The following is a 21,005-nucleotide window of genomic DNA, read 5'->3' on the forward strand; positions in this document are numbered from 1 at the left end:
TTGATTTAAAATTCCTGAATAGATAGAAATTAAGTCATTGCATTTGTTTATGAGAGACATTACATCAAAGTACATTTGACATTCCAGGTAACTTGATGATGTGAATGCAATTACATATTTGTAATATATAATAATAGTTTAAGCTCTGATACCAAGGAGATAGAAGTAAATCCACCAAATATAGAAAATCAGAATAACCTAGGATATGTCTATTATCTAATGATCATTTCTTGTTTTTTCCACTTCAGCCCCAGAAAACATCAAGTAGAATAACCACCAAATCAAGAAACCACAAAAATCTATATCCTTACAGTCTGTATTTGGTTGATATTTCCTGTCTCAACTGAAAGTTAAGAGCTCTTGTTCCTCTCGGAAGAAAATAAAATGGACATAAATGAGTTTTTAAATTTTTAGTAGTTACTCTTTAAAATTGTTAATATGTTGCATACAAAATTGAAATTTTAGATTTTCCAAAATATATTTTCTGAAACCTCATGAATTGAGTTTTGTCTCTTTCTTGTAAGATTGGTGAGAATTTAAAAAAATCATATTTGAAAACAGTTCTTGGTTTAATAATGAACATACTCCGGTCTTTACCAAATATAGGAGGACTCAGAATTTTTAAAAGTCTCTGAAATAACCGTCTTCTTTAACAAATTGTGAATGATGACATTTGGAATTATCTAAACATAAAATGCTTAAGTCTTTTTTTTTTTTTTTATTCTTTGCATCCAAATGATGACTGAATGTAAATATGACATAAAAAAGCAGTGTCCATATCATGGATATGGACATTAGAATGCAGATAGTCGTTCCTCCAAGTAAGTATTGTATATTTCTATGGGTATCTTCTTATAATCATACTGTTATCATCAGATTATTTAATGTATTAACAAAAATGACCTTGACCTTGTCACTCCTGTGTCCAGTACTCCAGATAACCACTATCAGACCAAGAGGAAGCGACCACTACGGAACAAGGAAAACTACCCTGTCGAAAGTGGTAAGGATTTCCAGGATTTCATTATTTATTGGGCAATTCAAACTTGTTCAGAAGTCTGAATATCATTGACATTCTGCTTAGGCGTCATTATTTACCACAGATCGGCACAGAAGTAGCTAGTTTAACGGTGTACCAAAGTTAACAAGACATTTCAACTAGGTAATGCTGTAAGTCTTGTTGTACTTGCTCTTTTAATGGTTAGTGATATCACCTATGACATATAAAATTAACTATAAATCTATAAATGATAGGATGTGACACAAGGATACAATCATTAGATAGGATGTCACATAAGGATACAATCACAAGATAAGATGTCACACAAGGATACAATCATTAGATAAGATGTCACACAAGGATACAATCATTAGATAGGATGTGACACAAGTATACAATCATTAGATAGGATGTCACACAAGGATACAATCATTAGATAGGATGTCACACAAGGATACAATCATTAGATAAGATGTCACACAAGGATACAATCATTAGATAGGATGTGACACAAGGATACAATCACAAGATAAGATGTCACACAAGGATACAATCATTAGATAGGATGTCACACAAGGATACAATCATTAGATAGGATGTCACACAAGGATACAATCATTAGATAGGATGTGACACAAGGATACAATCATTAGATAAGATGTCACACAAGGATACAATCATTAGATAGGATGTCACGCAAGGATACAATCATTGGGTAGGATATCACACAAGGAAACAATCATTAGATAGGATGTCACATAAGGATACAATCATTAGATAGGATGTCACATAAGTATACAATCATTAGATAGGATGTCACACAAAGATGCAATCATTGGGTAGGATATCACACAAGGATACAATCACAAGATAGGATGTCATACAAGGATACAATCATTAGATAGGATGTCACACAAGGATACAATCATTAGATAGGATGTGACACAAGGATACAATCACAAGATAAGATGTCACACAAGGATACAATCATTAGATAGGATGTCACACAAGTATACAATCATTAGATAGGATGTCACACAAGGATACAATCATTAGATAAGATGTCACACAAGTATACAATCATTAGATAAGATGTCACACAAGGATACAATCATGTCACACAAGGATACAATCATTAGATAAGATGTCACACAAGGATACAATCATTAGATAGGATGTGACACAAGGATACAATCACAAGATAAGATGTCACACAAGGATACAATCATTAGATAAGATGTCACACAAGGATACAATCATTAGATAGGATGTCACACAAGGATACAATCATTAGATAAGATGTCACACAAGGATACAATCATTAGATAAGATGTCACACAAGGATACAATCATTAGATAGGATGTCACACAAGGATAACAATCATTAGATAGGATGTACACAAGGATACAATCACAGATAAGATGTCACACAAGGATACAATCAATGTCACACAAGGATACAATCATAGATGTCACACAAGGATACAATCATTAGATAAGATGTCACACAAGGATACAATCATTAGATAGGATGTCACACAAGGATACAATCATTAGATAGGATGTCACACAAGGATACAATCATTTGATAGGATGTCACACAAGGATACAATCATTAGATAGGATGTCACACAAGGATACAATCATTAGATAGGATGTCACACAAGGATACAATCATTAGATAGGATGTCACACAAGGATACAATCATTAGATAGGATGTCACACAAGTATACAATCATTAGATAGGATGTCACACAAGGATACAATCATTAGATAAGATGTCACACAAGTATACAATCATTAGATAAGATGTCACACAAGGATACAATCATTAGATAAGATGTCACACAAGGATACAATCATTAGATAGGATGTCACACAAGGATACAATCATTAGATAGGATGTCACACAAGTATACAATCATTAGATAGGATGTCACACAAGGATACAATCATTAGATAGGATGTCACACAAGGATACAATCATTGGGTAGGTTGTCACACAAGGATACAATCATTGGGTAGGATATCACACAAGTATACAATCATTAGATAGGATGTCACACAAGTATACAATCATTAGATAGGATGTCACACAAGGATACAATCATTAGATAGGATGTCACACAAGGATACAATCATTAGATAGGATGTCACACAAGGATACAATCATTAGATAGGATGTCACACAAGGATACAATCATTAGATAGGATGTCACACAAGGATACAATCATTAGATAGGATGTCACACAAGGATACAATCATTTGATAGGTTGTCACACAAGGATACAATCATTGGGTAGGATATCACACAAAGATACAATCATTAGATAGGATGTCACACAGGTATACAATCATTAGGTAGGATGTCACACAAGGATACAATCATTTGATAAGATGTCACACAAGGATACAATCATTTGATAGGATGTCACACAAGGATACAATCATTAGATAGGATGTCACACAAGGATACAATCATTAGGTAGGATGTCACACAAGGATACAATCATTAGGTAGGATGATTCACACAAGGATACAATCATTAGTAGGATGTCACACAAGGATACAATCATTGTAGGATGTCACACAAGGATACAATCATTAGATAGGATGTCACACAAGGATACAATCATTAGATAGGATGTCACACAAGGATACAATCATTAGATAGGATGTCACACAAGGATACAATCATTAGGTAGGATGTCACACAAGGATACAATCATTAGATAGGATGTCACACAAGGATACAATCATTAGATAGGATGTCACACAAGGATACAATCATTAGATAGGATGTCACACAAGGATACAATCATTGGGTAGGATATCACACAAGGATACAATCATTAGATAGGATGTCACACAAGGATACAATCATTGGGTAGGATGTCACACAAGGATACAATCATTAGATAGGATGTCACCAAGGATACAATCATTGGTAGGATATCACACAGGACAATCATTAGATAGGATGTCACATAAGGATACAATCATTAGATAGGATGTCACATAAGTATACAATCATTAGATAGGATGTCACACAAAGATGCAATCATTGGGTAGGATATCACACAAGGATACAATCATTAGATAGGATGTCACACAAGGATACAATCATTAGATAGGATGTCACACAAGGATACAATCATTAGATAGGATGTCACACAAGGATACAATCATTAGATAGGATGTCACACAAGGATACAATCATTGGGTAGGATATCACACAAGGATACAATCATTAGATAGGATGTCACATAAGGATACAATCATTAGATAGGATGTCACACAAGGATACAATCATTAGATAGGATGTCACACAAGGATACAATCATTAGATAGGATGTCACACAAGGATACAATCATTAGATAGGATGTCACGCAAGGATACAATCATTGGGTAGGATATCACACAAGGATACAATCATTAGATAGGATGTCACATAAGGATACAATCATTAGATAGGATGTCACATAAGTATACAATCATTAGATAGGATGTCACACAAGGATACAATCATTAGATAGGATGTCACATAAGTATACAATCATTGGGTAGGATATCACACAAGGATACAATCATTAGATAGGATGTCACATAAGGATACAATCATTAGATAGGATGTCACATAAGTATACAATCATTAGATAGGATGTCACACAAGGATACAATCATTAGATAGGATGTCACACAAGGATACAATCATTAGATAGGATGTCACACAAGGATACAATCATTAGATAGGATGTCACACAAGGATACAATCATTAGATAGGATGTCACACAAGGATACAATCATTAGATAGGATGTCACACAAGGATACAATCATTAGATAGGATGTCACACAAGGATACAATCATTAGATAAGATGTTACACAAGGATACAATCTTTAGATAGGATGTCACACAAGTATACAATCATTAGATAGGTTGTCACGCAAGGATACAATCATTGGGTAGGATATCACACAAGGATACAATCATTAGATAGGATATCACACAAGGATACAATCATTGGGTAGGATATCACACAAGGATACAATCATTAGATAGGATGTCACACAAGGATACAATCATTAGATAGGATGTCACACAAGGATACAATCTTTAGATAGGATGTCACACAAGGATACAATCATTAGATAGGATGTCACACAAGTATACAATCATTAGGTAGGATGTCACACAAGGATACAATCATTAGATAAGATGTCACACAAGTATACAATCATTAGGTAGGATGTCACACAAGGATACAATCTTTAGATAGGATGTCACACAAGGATACAATCCTTAGATATGATGTCACACAAGGATACAATTGTTAGATAGGATGTCACACAAGAATACAATCATTTGATAGGATGTCACACAAGGATACAATCTTTAGATAGGATGTCACGCAAGGATACAATCATTAGGTAGGATATTACACAAAGATACAATCATTAGATAGGATGTCACACAAGGATACAATCATTTGATAGGATGTCACACAAGGATACAATCTTTAGATAGGATGTCACATAAGTATACAATCATTAGATAGGATGTCACACAAGGATACAATCATTAGATAGGATGTCACACAAGGATACAATCATTAGGTAGGATGTCACACAAGTATACAATCATTAGGTAGGATGTCACACAAGGATACAATCATTAGATAGGATGTCACACAAGTATACAATCATTAGATAGGATGTCACATAAGTATACAATCATTAGATAGGATGTCACACAAGGATACAATCATTAGATAGGATGTCACACAAGGATACAATCATTAGATAGGATGTCACACAAGGATACAATCATTTGATAGGATGTCACACAAGGATACAATCTTTAGATAGGATGTCACGCAAGGATACAATCATTAGGTAGGATATTACACAAGGATACAATCATTAGGTAGGATGTCACACAAGGATACAATCATTAGATAGGATGTCACACAAGGATACAATCATTTGATAGGATGTCACACAAGGATACAATCTTTAGATAGGATGTCACACAAGGATACAATCATTAGGTAGGATATTACACAAAGATGCAATCATTAGATAGGATGTCACACAAGTATACAATCATTAGATAGGATGTCACATAAGTATACAATCATTAGATAGGATGTCACACAAGGATACAATCATTAGATAGGATGTCACACAAGGATACAATCATTAGATAGGATGTCACAGAAGTATACAATCATTAGATAAGATGTCACACAAGGATACAATCATTTGATAGGATGTCACACAAGGATACAATCATTAGATAGGATGTCACACAAGGATACAATCATTTGATAGGATGTCACAGAAGTATACAATCATTAGATAAGATGTCACACAAGGATACAATCATTAGGTAGGATGTCACACAAGGATACAATTATTAGAAAGGATGTCACACAAGGATACAATCATTAGATAAGATGTCACACAAGGATACAATCATTAGATAGGATGTCACAGAAGTATACAATCATTAGATAGGATGTCACACAAGGATACAGTCATTAGATAGGATGTCACACAAGGATACAATCATTAGATAAGATGTCACACAAGGATACAATCATTAGGTAGGATGTCACACTGTGGTTCATTGATTCGCCTTATCATAACATTGGTGTTTTTTCAGGGGAAGATAGTGAATATTTTGACCGATCAGTGGAAATCTCAGAAATTGATGAGAGACTGAGCCGCTTACAAGCATTGATGAAGACCAGTATGGAATGACACAGTAGTTGGTGTAGAGACAGATCTGGAGCCACCGTACAGATTAAATTACTATGGAACCATTATATACCCAAAGTACTGTGGAGCCATCATTTACCCAAAGTACAGTGGAGCCATCATTTACCCAAAGTACAGTGGAGCCATCATTTACCCAAAGTACTGTGGAGCCATCATTTACCCAAAGAACTGTGGAGCCATCATTTACCCAAAGTACTGTGGAGCCATCATTTACCCAAAGTGCTGATGTGGACAGTGATCCAGGTCTGCAGCAGAGAGAGAGAGAGAATAGAGACAGCTGGTACATCTGACACTGATCAGCTGGGCAGTCTTACGCATTCCAAATTACTGACGTTTTACGAAGATTTATGGAAACAACAACAACAAAAATGTTGGACGATGGTGCAAGTTTACAAAGTACATCTATAACATTGATGTGTTTATATCTTGGTTTTTCTTTTTTTATGGAGTTATCTCCCATTACTACAACGCGGTATGTTTATTTCAACTGCTGCAAATAGTAAGTCAAAATCAAATGGTTTGTTTTAACAAGCTGTATTCATTTTTAGATGTATTTATTTAAAACTTTTAGAGTATTTTCTGTACAGTATTATAGAGTAGACACTAGACCACAACCTGATATCTATTACAGTGCCGTTCACAGGCTTCGATACCTTGCTATTCTGCAGGACATCGCCACAAGAATTTTATGTACCAAACTTTGAGATTACGGTTTTTCTTTTTGGACCTTTCCTTCTCCGAGTTATGTAGTAGAGGTCACAGTTACACTGTTCATCATTGGAATCCATGTTCTGTTATATTCAACAAATCCTATGTCATTCTGAAATAGAAAATATATTGAATCAAATATGGACAAAAGAATTGGCAAACTATACTCACATTTTACAGACTACACATAAGTATTCAGAAGTACCCCAGTATGTGAAATGGTCACATTGTTACAAGAGATCTGTCTATATTTTAAAGTAAATCTCTGTTTATATCTGTATCAGTGCGATAAAGTAGTGGGCACTTGTTTATATACACCTAGAGGTAGGACAACAATAGATTACATAGAGTTATTGTATGTTGACTAGATATTACCAAATAGTACAGTCATTTGTATGGTTGAAAGGGATGTGTGATAGTTTCTACATTTTGTAATAAAATTGGTTGATTAGAAGTCAATGTTAAATATATATCGCTATTTATTCGCAGATTCAAATAAATTTATACATATCATTTTAAAGTACCGATTTCTTTGGATTATTACGTCATATGACCCGAAGGGTCAGGATGACCTAAGTCATCATGTTTCGTCCGCCGTGCGTAAACTTTTCACATTTTGAACTTCTTCTCCAGTTCTACCTGTGCGATTTGGCTGAAATTTGCCTGAAACGATCCTGACATGGTCCCGACCAAGTGTTGCTACATATTTGGTTGATCCTAAACCGAAGATGCCTACCATGACACCATATCTAATTGATTTCCTATACGACTATTGCCAAGGTAGTCAGGTGACCGTTAAGGCTATTGTATCAATTGTTTTCATTTGCTGATCATTTAAAAATAACTGTTTTGACGTGTAACTAAATAGCATCCGATAACCGATTACTCACATTATCAGCCTATACAAGGTTGCAGTCCGATATAAACGGAGCGTAGTGGAGTTTAGATGTATCCTCTCAGGGTTCCTCCTACAGAACTGATTATCAACATTACCAGTTTTCATCTGATGTGGCAAGGGGTCATGTCAGACGAGGTAGACATCCATGGTTTGGTAGGAAAAACTTGTTGTATACTTACTCCAAAATCTCGAATTGAGTTCGTCGTGCACCAGGAGTCAAAGATCCCGACTTGAGTGTGTCCTGTACCAGGAGTAAAAAGTCCTACTTCAGTGTGTCCTGTACCAGGAGTAAAAAGTCCTACTTGAGTGTGTCCTGTACCAGGAGTCTCCTGGTGTTCCCGGAATTGTTCAGGTTCAACCAATCGAGCCAATTTCCCTGATAATTGATCAGACTCCGATTTCTCGAAACAATAGTGCAGACTTAAACTTAAGTCTTTCTTCTTGTGTAACTTATATGAAAAATTAAGTAAGTTTTGAACTTAGTTTGTTTCCAGAAATCAGTGCCTGTTTGTTAAAAATAGTAGACTCACATAGAGCCTGAAGATTCGCATTGTGTACGAGACCCGATGTCTCTTGATGACCGGCATTGTGTTGTAATATTAGGCTGTTGGTCTGATGACACGAAAAGTATCTCTCCAGTACCTGATGAAGTGATGTCTCCCTCAGTGAATCGAAGCTTAATTTCAATATTGTCTGATAATTGTCTAAATGAGGTCCGGGACAGAGGTGTGCTGTAGATCAACTGTGAGGAGTACAACCAAATTTATAAGGTATCCATGTCTCATAATTTCTTACTTTGTAAATTGGATGATGTTTTTGTAGAATCCTTTAATGTCTCCATTCTTCACAGACAAAAATTATATTCATTAGCAGTAGTATGACAAAGTTATTTCTTTCTATACTCTGAAAGGAGACTGTAATTGGTCTTCATAAGTTTTGGACACATACCTTGTAAACAGTGTACGGTAAACCAAAATAGGTCCTGTTGCTGATGCTAGGAAGACTGTCTCTAGCTATTTGGTAATATGGACAGATGTAACGAATTTGTTATTCTTTCCCAATAAACCATAAACTAAGCAAAGGATACAAACGTGTTCACATGATCAAGTCTCCGCCATAACATCTTTTAATGTTCAAGCATATATAACCAACACAAAGGTAGGTGACGAACTTTGTGTTCTAGAAGGGCGAGTGTCTTTGCGCTTCTCCAATTCAGCACGAAGAATATCGGAATAGTCAAAGGTATGCAGTGTTTAAAGTATAAAACCTAATCTAAAGGCCCGGTCCCACTGAAGAGCGGATTAATTACGGATGAATTTAGTTTATAAATTTTGGCCGTTCGTTGTCATCTGCAACAAAATTGGCTTAAAATAAGAAATGTTCAAGTATAAATAACGGATATATTAATAACATTCTGCGAATTTATAACGAACAAATGCGGATATTTCACGAATACAAGCGAATATGATAACGGACGCTCTCCCGTGAGGTGAACAATCGGTGGGATTATCCAACAATGCGGATACGTAACAAACAATTACAAATATATAACGCATATATTGAGGAAACAGATAGGAAGTATTGCGATTGTTACGGAAATATTACGAATCTATTAATAATGCATTGCGCAGACGTAGCGGAAAGAACGGCTGTATTGCGCATGTAGGGCATCTGAATTACGGAGTTAAAAGAAGCGCGCTCGGGCCTTTCGGTATCGCTTTTCAAGCAAGCTGCAACTTTCATTCAACCTCCTCCAGATACAAAGAAGGTCCAGTCTGTTTCAAATTCAAATCAAAGTAGATAACTTTTTCTTTTCTGTCTTTGAAACAATTTCATGACTTGAACAAGTAGATTAATATGTTGTTGGATACCATTGTTACGCTGCATTGGTATTATTGCCGATGACCCATTATTACACCAGTACTTCCTGGCGGACAGGAAATAATACACAAATATGTCGAGTTTTTGCCATATTTATACCGTAGTTTTGGTTTACGCAACACATTTGTTATACATTCGCAAATTATTCTCAAATCAAATGCAAAACAGACCCAAAACAAACGCTGAACTCTATATGCATTCGCTAAAATTATTTTAATTCGTGATGTCAACGTGATAGGTATGCTATACATTCGTTTTACACACTGTCCCAGTTCTCTACAAAGCCACAAAACCCTGTCCGTTGCGGATATCAACGAATAACAGCGGATATACAGCGCATATAGTAATCATGTATTATAAGACTCTTTCATATGTGGATATGAAGGATAGGGATATTCTACCCGAGGGTCACAAAGTGTAGTAAAATCCGAGGCTTGCCGAGGGTTTTGCAACATTTGTGATCCCGAGGATAGAATGTCCCTATCCTTCATATCCACTTATGAAAGAGTTTTATTCTTTCATACCTCGACGTTTTATTGCAATTTTAGAACTATAATATCTCACCATTTTGAAATAAATTCGAAGAAATCCACGGCTGAAAAAACATTTTTCATACATGAAAAATTACGTGATATTTAATACAAAAATTCCGTTGTTTGCATCTTTTATAGTAAAACCAGTCAAGATTGTGAAAAAAACATGTTAAAAATTTACCGAAGAAATATAATTTTTGTTGACGCCGTGACGTCACGAGGCTTTATTGCATAGGTAGCCATGTAATACAGCCTCAGGCGGCATTACTGTATTGCCCTAGACCAGCCAGTATTACACCCGAAGGTATGAAAGAATGAGTATGTATTGCGTACGAATAGCGTATCTAATGCGAAGGATTTCCGCAATCAAAATTTTGTGCAGTTCAAAAATCCTGGGAACGGAAAAACATGCCATTGCGGATAAGTGCGGACGTGTGCGGATGTTGGGCGACAGATACAAGTACGATTTACGAATATTGCGTATGTTCAGCGAATATCAGCCAATTTTGTGCGCAATACATTCGCAAATCTTCCTAAAGGCCAGTGGGACCGGGCCTTAAACTTTATTACAACTGGAATAAAGTAAATAAATTATGGTTTTCTGTAACACATATTTAAAACAAACCCGTGTGAGAGACCAGACGTACTTGATTCGATAGATTTTCTGTAATACATATATAAAACAATCCCGTGTGAGAGACCAGCTTTACTTTATATAAAACAAACCCGTGTGAGAGACCAGACGTACTTTATATAAAACAAACCCGTGTGAGAGACCAGACGTACTTTATATAAAACAAACCCGTGTGAGAGACCAGACGTACTTTATATAAAACAAACCCGTGTGATAGACCAGGCGTACTTTATATAAAACAAACCCGTGTGAGAGACCAGACGTACTTTATATAAAAACAAACTAGTGTGAGAGACCAGACGAACTTTATATAAAACAAACCCGTGTGAGAGACCAGCTGTACTTTATATAAAACAAACTCGTGTGAGAGACCAGACGTACTTTATATAAAACAAACCCTTGTTAGAGACCAGACGTACTTTATATAAAAAACCCCGTGTGAGAGACCAGCTGTACTTTATATAAAACAAACCCGTGTGAGAGACCAGCTGTACTTTTATAAAACAAACCCGTGTGAGAGACCAGACGTACTTGATTCGGTAGATTTTCTGTAACCCATATATAAAACAAACCCGTGTGAGAGACCAGACGTACTTTATATAAAACAAACCCGTGTGAGAGACCAGAAGTACTTTATATAAAACAAACCCGTGTGAGAGACCAGACGTCCTTGATTCGATAGATTTTCTGTAATACATATATAAAACAAACCCGTGTGAGAGACCAGACGTACCTGATATAAAACAAACCCGTGTGAGAGACAAGACGTACTTGATTCGGTAGATTTTCTGTAACCCATATATAAAACAAACCCGTGTGAGAGACCAGACGTACTTGATTCGGTAGATTTTCTGTAACCCATATATAAAACAAACCCGTGTGAGAGACCAGACGTACTTTATATAAAACAAACCCGTGTGAGAGACCAGACGTCCTTGATTCGATAGATTTTCTGTAATACATATATAAAACAAACCCGTGTGAGAGACCAGCTTTACTTTATATAAAACAGACCCGTGTGAGAGACCAGACGTACTTTATATAAAACATACCCGTGTGAGAGACCAGCTGTACTTTATATAAAACAGACCCGTGTGAGAGACCAGACGTACTTTATATAAAACAAACCCGTGTGAGAGACCAGACGTACTTGATTCGGTAGATTTTCTGTAATACATATATAAAACAAACCCGTGTGAGAGACCAGACGTACTTTATATAAAACAAACCCGTGTGAGAGACGAGACGTCCTTGATTCGATAGATTTTCTGTAATACATATATAAAACAAACCCGTGTGAGAGACCAGACGTACCTGATATAAAACAAACCCGTGTGAGAGACCAGCTGTACTTTATATAAAACAGACCCGTGTGAGAGACCAGACGTACTTTATATAAAACAAACCCGTGTGAGAGACCAGACGTACTTGATTCGGTAGATTTTCTGTAATACATATATAAAACAAACCCGTGTGAGAGACCAGACGTACTTTATATAAAACAAACCCGTGTGAGAGACGAGACGTCCTTGATTCGATAGATTTTCTGTAATACATATATAAAACAAACCCGTGTGAGAGACCAGACGTACCTGATATAAAACAAACCCGTGTGAGAGACCAGCTGTACTTTATATAAAACAGACCCGTGTGAGAGACCAGACGTACTTGATTCGATAGATAGAGAACTATATAGTCTATATGACTGGTGTCTTAAAATATTCGCTGTGTTTTGGCGAGGATGAAGAAAAATAAAAGTGGCGAGCCACTTTTTCATTCTGACCCCAACCAAAAAAGGTATCACGGAATTAAATTGTTACGTGTAATATACAATATCACTAGAATTTCTTATCTTGTTTAAGAGATAAATTTCCACTTCATAGGCTTGGGACTATTTATTTGATTATCTTTTTATTATTTTTAGTATATCCAGGTTATTGTTGGTATATAAACCGTCGCCTGTCTTGACATTAATAATTGTCCTAAACCGATTGTGTTTGATATTGTTACATCTATTGTAGTATATGTAGTATGCACTGTGTGCTATCTATACAACAGTCTGAATCCAAATATATACATAATCTCATTTTTCTACATGAAGTACGTAATCCGCTATTAAAAGTCCTTGAGAAGGCATTGTGTGATTCAGTATATTCACCCGTGCTCCGATAAACATACACTGATGTAGCGGTGAATCTGATGAGGAACACGATACTTCTCTACCGTACGTTTTACACCCCACTCCAACATATCGGACAGTTTTAACAGCCACGCTTAATTGGTTTTCTAAATTACAATTTAGTTTAATGTTTGGGATTGACAAGATGGCGAGTTTTGTGAGTTATGATGGTTTTGATAGCCAGCGGATTGGGAGTTACGCGTCTGACTAATACGATTTGAATAAAATAAAATGGTCGGGCGTGTCAACTGGAACGACAAATTCATCATACCTAGAAACCCGTTTTTCGTCTGCTGTGACCAGATGTGAACTCTTGACACACATTTATCTGAGATGTCCGAGAACACAATACATCATTTTACTTGTGTGTATGTATGGGGATTTTTTTTATTTAGCTCACCTTTAGGCTCCGTGCGTCCGAGATTCTTTTCTGAGCTATAACTCATTTTGATTCCATTTGGGAATTTTTTCCGTTGCCATAGGAACTTATTCAAAAATACCAAATTACTGTTTCCTTTTGTTTCCGGACTATAACTCCAAACCGTTTAACGCAGCTCCTTGAAACATTCTGGTTACAATAGACAAATGCCCTATTTGGGTTTTTATACCAACTGCGGGGCGCGGATGTACTCCCGGTATGATTTTTAGCCATTTTGGCTTGGTCCCCGGCTGGACACCAGACATGGCCGACCGGTGGTCGGGGCTTTTAGTCAGCATCGGAGAGATGCCCGAAGAGTTTTAACCCGAAGTTAAAATCTCTCCGATGTCCCGTAGATTTTCATAACAGTCTACATATCCTTCACACATCGTTTAAGTATCGTCCGATATTCGGCCGGGAACCGAGATGTAATCACACGTCATTCAAATTGCTTTTCGTCCGTGGTCCGTGGTCCGTTCGGCCGTCCTTCCGTCCGTCCGTTAATAATTCTTGTTACCGCTATTTCTCAGAAAGTACTGAAGGGATCTGTCTCAAATTTCGCATGCAGGTCCCTCTAGGGCCTTAGTTATGCATAATGCATTTTGAGACTGATCGGTGTACAAGATGGCCGAAAAGCCGCCATCTTGAATTTTGATAATAGAAGTTTATTACCCCGCTATTTCTTAAAAAGTACTGAAGGGATGTGTCTCAAATTTCATATGCAGGTTTTCTATGGTCCTAGTTAAGCTTATTGCATTTTGGGATCTATTGGTGAACAAGACGACCGACACGCCGCTATCTTGAATTTTGATAGATGAATATTGTTACCGCTATTTCTCAAAAGGTGCTGAAGGGATCTGTCTCAAATTCTATGTGCAGATTCCCCTAGGTCCCTAGTTGTGCATAATACAATTTTGGACCGATCGGTGAACAATATGCCAACCAGGCTGCCATCTTGAATTTTGATAGTTGAAGTTTCTAACCGTTATTCTCAGAGAGTAGTGAAGGGATCTGACTCAAATGTCATGTGCAGGTTTCCCTCGGACCATAGTTGTGCATAATGCATTTTTGGACTGATCGGTGAACAAGATCTCCACCAGGCCGCCATCTTGAATTTTTATAGTTGAAGTTTGTTACCATAATTTCTCAGAAATTACTGATGGGGTCTGTCTCAAATTTCATGTGCAGGTTCCCCTATGACCCTTGTTGTGCATACAGGGGAGACAGCTAGACAGGGCTAGAGAGAGAGGGAGCTAGACTGGAGCACACACCTTGTTAGACTGGCCACCAGACCCTAAGTTGCTGATAAGACTTTCTCAGCAGAGTTCTTTACTAGATTATCTCCCCATAGTTTAAAACTAAGCCAATTTTTAGTGATTTGTTTAATATTCTAGAGACTGGTAGTCAGTCTAACACCTTGTGTGTGGTCCCATTTTGGGCTCCCGACATAATGTACAATGTATATTGCATGCATATTGTAAAATGCACCAAGAAAATAACACGTCGACACAATATTGGTCTCCTTCATCACTGAACCACAACAAAGACACCATGCCGGCCAATTACAGTAACAACGCCAGCATCTACCGACAAGTTGTAAAGTCATTTTATTTTTCTGGCGCTGTGACGTGCGATGGGACCTGGGTTTTGCAGAAGGACACCACTTTATGAATACCATTGGACACTTCGCGTAGCTACTCCACTAAATGATCACCAGCTACAAACAACACATCAACAACAAGTTTTCGACCAGCAGCCATATCCCATTCCATTCTACGATCATCAGTGCCACAAGAACACAGTACACAATTACAATAAGAATCTTCAAGAAACCAACGACCACCATACACCAATCAGTAAGATGACAGAAGAACGAAGAAAGAAAATAGAAAATGAATTCTGTATAATAATTGTGATTTTCTAAAATTTTGGACATTTATCAGTGTTTTGAGATATTGGAATTTAGTGCTCGGTAATGTATTATGTTTAATTTTTCTAAATCTATATTTACATCTTTTCTTAATTCTTAATTTGTTCTTCCTCTAAGTCTTATAAGATCTCAATTTAACGTTACTTTTACTACAAATTTTAAAAAACAATGTAAAACTAAGTTTATTATTTTTACACACACGCAAAAGGATGATAGTTGTTCTAAGCAAATATTTATCTAGTAATGTAGTGTAATACATGCTAAATTTTGTATGTTTACTATACACACCTTCATTTTACTTTACCAAGTTGTTATTACAATAATTCTGTAATGTATAATTTAGTGATATTATTTTTTTTCCTGAACTTAGATTTTTGCTAAAGTTATATTATGTTAATTTAATTTTATGGATATGTTCATGACTTGTGCTATTCATTTTCATCATTCCCAGAGAAGGTTCCTTAACATACTTTTTGCTTAAAACTATTTTTTTATTTACACAAATACACTTTCATAATATAAAACATATATTTAAACGTCTGGAAATGTTCTGCTGACATGGTCTAACATGCAGTTTTAAAAGTAATTGGAACTTCCAGTATGTCTGAGAACAATAGGGTGGTGAGCTATCTCAATAAGGCCCATTTTCTCGATATTAATGACATATTTACGTTTATGTATATTATTTCACGTTGGGAGGAATACCCGATGCAGTTTAATGCCGGGCACAAACAAGTTTTTAGCTCACCTGGTCCGAAGGGTCGGTGAGCTTATGTCATGGCGCGGCGTCCGTCGTCCGTCCGTCCGTCGTCCGTTCGTCAACATTTCCTTTAAATCGCTACTAGTCATAGAGTTCTGGATGGATTTTGACCAAATTTGGCAAGAAACATCCTTGGGGGAAGGGGAACGGAATTTGTATAAATTTTGGCTCTGAACCCCCGGGGGCAGGAGGGGCGGGGCCCAATAAGGGTAATAGAGGTAAAACATATAAATCGCTACTTGTCCTAGAGTTCTGCGTGGATTGTAACCAAATTTGGGCAGAAACATCCTTGGGGGAAGAGGAACAGAACTTGTATAAATTTTGGCTCTGATTCCCCCGGGGGCAGGAGGGGCGGGGCCCAATAGAGGTAATAGAGGTAAAACATATAAATCGCTACTTGTCCTAGAGTTCTGCGTGGATTGTAACCAAATTTGGCCAGAAACATCCTTGGGGGAAGGGGAACAGAACTTGTATAAATTTTGGCTCTGACCCCCCGGGGGCAGGAGGGGCGGGGCCCAATAGGGGTAATAGAGGTAAAACATATAAATCGCTACTTGTCCTAGAGTTCTGCGTGGATTGTAACCAAATATGGGCAGAAACATCCTTTGGGGAAAAGGAACAGAACTTGTATAAATTTTGGCTCTGACTCCCCCGGGGGCAGGAGGGGCGGGGCCCAATAGGGGTAATAGAGGTAAAACATATAAATCGCTTCTTGTCCTAGAGTTCTGCATGGATTGTAACCAAATTTGGCCAGAAACATTCTTGGGGAAGGGGAACAGAACATGTATAAATTTTGGCTCTGACTCCCCGTGGGCAGGAGGGGCGGGGCCCAATAGGGGTAATAGAGGTAAATCCTATAAATTGCTAGTTGTCCTAGAGTTCTGCATGGATTGTAACCAAATTTGGCCAGAAACATTCTTGGGGAAGGGGAACAGAACATGTATAAATTTTGGCTCTGACCCCCCGGGGGCAGGAGGGGCGGGGCCCAATAGGGGTAATAGAGGTAAAACATATAAATCGCTGCTTGTCCTAGAGTTCTGCATGGATTGTAACCAAATTTGGCCAGAAACATCCTTGGGGAAAGGGGAACAGAACTTGTATAAAATTTTGGCACAGACCCCCCGTGGGCAGGAGGGGCGGGGGGTAATAGAGGTAAATCCTATAAATCGCTACTTGTCCTAGAGTTCTGCATGGATTTGTAACCAAATTTGGCCAGAAACATCCTTGTGGGAAGGGGAACAGAACTTGTATAAATTTTGGCTCAGACCCCCCGGGGGCAGGAAGGGCGGGGCCCAATAAGGGAAATAGAGGTAAATCCTAAAAATTGCTACTTGTTCTAGAGTTCTGCATGGATTGTAATCAAATTTTGCCAAAAACATCCTTGGGGTTAACAGAATTCGTATAAATTTTGGCTTTGACCCCCTGGAGCAGAAAGAGTGGGGCCCAATAGGGGAATTAGAAGTAAATATCCAAATTCCTTCAGAAAAGAAACAATGAACTTATATTCAGAACATTACTTGGCATTACAAATCAGGTGAGCGATACAGGCCCTCTGGGCCTCTTGTTTATGTTTCGTCAACGTTTACATACACAAACACACAACATGGAACTTTCTTTGAAAGATGATTTTCATTTCATTTTTCTTTTCATTAACTTCATTTTTATATAGCACAAGTTTGAACAGTACTAGTTCAGGTTAGTCATTTTTTTTATCCTTTTTGGATTTATGAACTAAATGCAATTTCTATGCTTATGAACTCTATCATCCTTTATTTTACAAAATCAAGATATTAAAACATTCTTAAAATTACTATTAGTCTAAGATATTTAAAATACAATACAACAATATTCTGTATTACATATGTTGTTACTCTGAGCAAATGTACAATTACTTTTTTATAGCATTTTCATTTTTACTGGTTGGTTAATACTTAAATATTATTCACAATACATTTGTAACCATGCACTTGGTAATTTCTATATATTGGTCATTTTATAATTGATTTATCAACTAACGTTTATTAGATATACAAAACACTGTGCCAAGGTTAAATTATTCAATCAATTATATTGCATCATGTACATTTATAACTGATAACTAACAAGAAACATATCATCTTCTATAGGAGATTTCAGAAAAGATGGCGTGACGTCACAGAAAGTTTACATCCGGGTCCTCAAAGGTACAAACACAGTATGGCGACTGATAAAAACAATAACAGATACGTACATCCCTGCTTCACAATCGATACTTTGACAAAAGTTTATACTTTCATACTTGCAAATTCTGATTTTGAAATGGTTTCTTATTGTTTCACATGTTACGGATGTTAACATTTTTATATTTTCATTTGTTTATTGCTAAATATAACAAGTGTAGATTTAGTGTCGAAGCCACCTATCGAAGCGCTGCCGGGCCATCACACGTTTCCGATTTTGTTCATACGTATAAATTGAGGTTGTGAAAAAGGTGTTTATGAATAAATGATTTATTTCAATGTATCATTTCAATGTATCATGTTTCTATTAAACATGAATAAACAAAACGTGAACCACCTGACCAGACCACGGCCGCTCGTGTATGGCTTCATCGCTGGTAGATCACCGCAGGCCACAGCATTGTTGGGGAAATAAATCATATGAATGATTACCAACACTTTTATCTAAAAAAGTACTTGTTTAAGATATATATATTTCGTTATTTAATATGTACATGTTGTTTTAATGGAATGCCCTTGTATCAACTACTGTGTTACACGTACACGTACATGTATGGCTGCCGATCTCGAAAAATAATATATGGTGAAATCGTTCAGTTTTCATGCTGTGCATATTTCATTTTTAATATTTCATTTTCAGCCGCTTTTATGCCATGGACTGCTGTGTTAAGTCTCCAACTGAAATGGTATTAATTTTATATAATTTGAATACATATTAGGTAGACTTCATTTAAATTGATATAAATTACAGATCGTAGTACTGTACGTAAATGCCGACCAGGATACATTACGCACGGCTTCGAGAATCCTAAATACTCAAAGTTTTGTTTAAAAATATGATATAATGAACCTACAAACTGACTCATTTGTATGTTATAAACTAAATCCCAAAATTGATGACAAAAATATTAACCAGAATACGGAATTTTATGACACTGAAAACGGACGAAATTCGGGTTCTCGGTTGTACTGTAATGGCTGCCGTGGGCTTGGGGTAATCTACGAAAGCAAATGTTTAATTTTGTACTAATCACACATCGTAAGGTGTTTTATCAAGAAACCCTTCGAAAACAGTAATTGCTTATAATTATATTTTGGGTGACTTTGAATTTAATATGTAATTTCAAATTGATATTTGCAATATATCTGTCAATGTTTATACGTAATGGCGACCGTGTTTTCTCGTGGCGGTCGAAAATGGAGTATAAACAGAGTAAAATATATGAATACCATATGTTTAAAATTGTAAATTATTGTAAAATATTTTTATTTACACTTTTCGAAATGTAAATAACGCAATAGTTCTCGGATTGTCGTACTATTTATTACAATAAAATGTAAACAAACATCGCAAGCGGCTGTGTTCCCTCAATGTTTATGTGTACAGATATAGGAGTTGTACCTTTGAGCGCCCGGATGTACCTTTGTGTGACGTCATCGCCATCTTTTCTGAAATCTCCTATTGTAACTACACACTGTAACATAAATACCTATGATTAATTAGAGAATATTTTCCCACTCTATTAATAGTACAGATTTTCTTAAAGCAATGTAATGATTTATTGCTAAATTTTATATACTCTGTGACTTATTCGTGTTTATGCTGTTGTTCTATAATTTTTCATATGAAAGTTCTTTTAACATTTAATATTGTGACATTAATACATATGAAATTCATATTCAATTAAACATAATGTGAGAGTTATCATAAGGATTTTAGTGCTTTCTTATAATAATACAATATTGTAAAACAAAGGACAGTGAACGCGTACCTACATATAATTTTAACGGACAGATGGATGCATATATTTATTTCAGACACTACATTTGATATTGCTATACAAATTTTCTTGATTTTATTGTTGTTGGATTAACCGCGGTAATTATATCTGCTTCAATGTCACATAAAGTTAATTGAGTAATTATATTACGTACACGGGGCAACCAGGTGGTATGACACTTAGCCTCAGGGCAATGGACACGCCAATTAAGTATAATTAGCCTACCCGCCTGACCAGTAAATTTAGGGCAGTAAATGTCAGGTGTTTATCTGTTGTA

The 21,005-nt window shown here is 36.4% G+C and overlaps 1 protein-coding gene across 1 annotated transcript in view; it reads left to right on the forward strand.

Moving 5' to 3' along the window:
* Window positions 1-8,015, forward strand: part of LOC138319339 (centrosomal protein CCDC61-like) — a 42,557-nt gene extending 34,542 nt beyond the window's left edge. Inside the window, exons 14-16 of the mRNA XM_069262420.1 lie at window positions 249-301; window positions 918-1,003; window positions 6,672-8,015. Coding sequence (XP_069118521.1) covers window positions 249-301; window positions 918-1,003; window positions 6,672-6,769 — 237 coding nt within the window. The 3' untranslated portion in view covers window positions 6,770-8,015. The remainder of the gene's footprint in view (window positions 1-248; window positions 302-917; window positions 1,004-6,671) is intronic.
* Window positions 8,016-21,005: the final 12,990 nt, after the last annotated feature.

The sequence above is a fragment of the Argopecten irradians genome, chromosome 3, assembly GCF_041381155.1.
Source record: "Argopecten irradians isolate NY chromosome 3, Ai_NY, whole genome shotgun sequence".
In the NCBI taxonomy this organism is placed as follows: domain Eukaryota; kingdom Metazoa; phylum Mollusca; class Bivalvia; order Pectinida; family Pectinidae; genus Argopecten; species Argopecten irradians.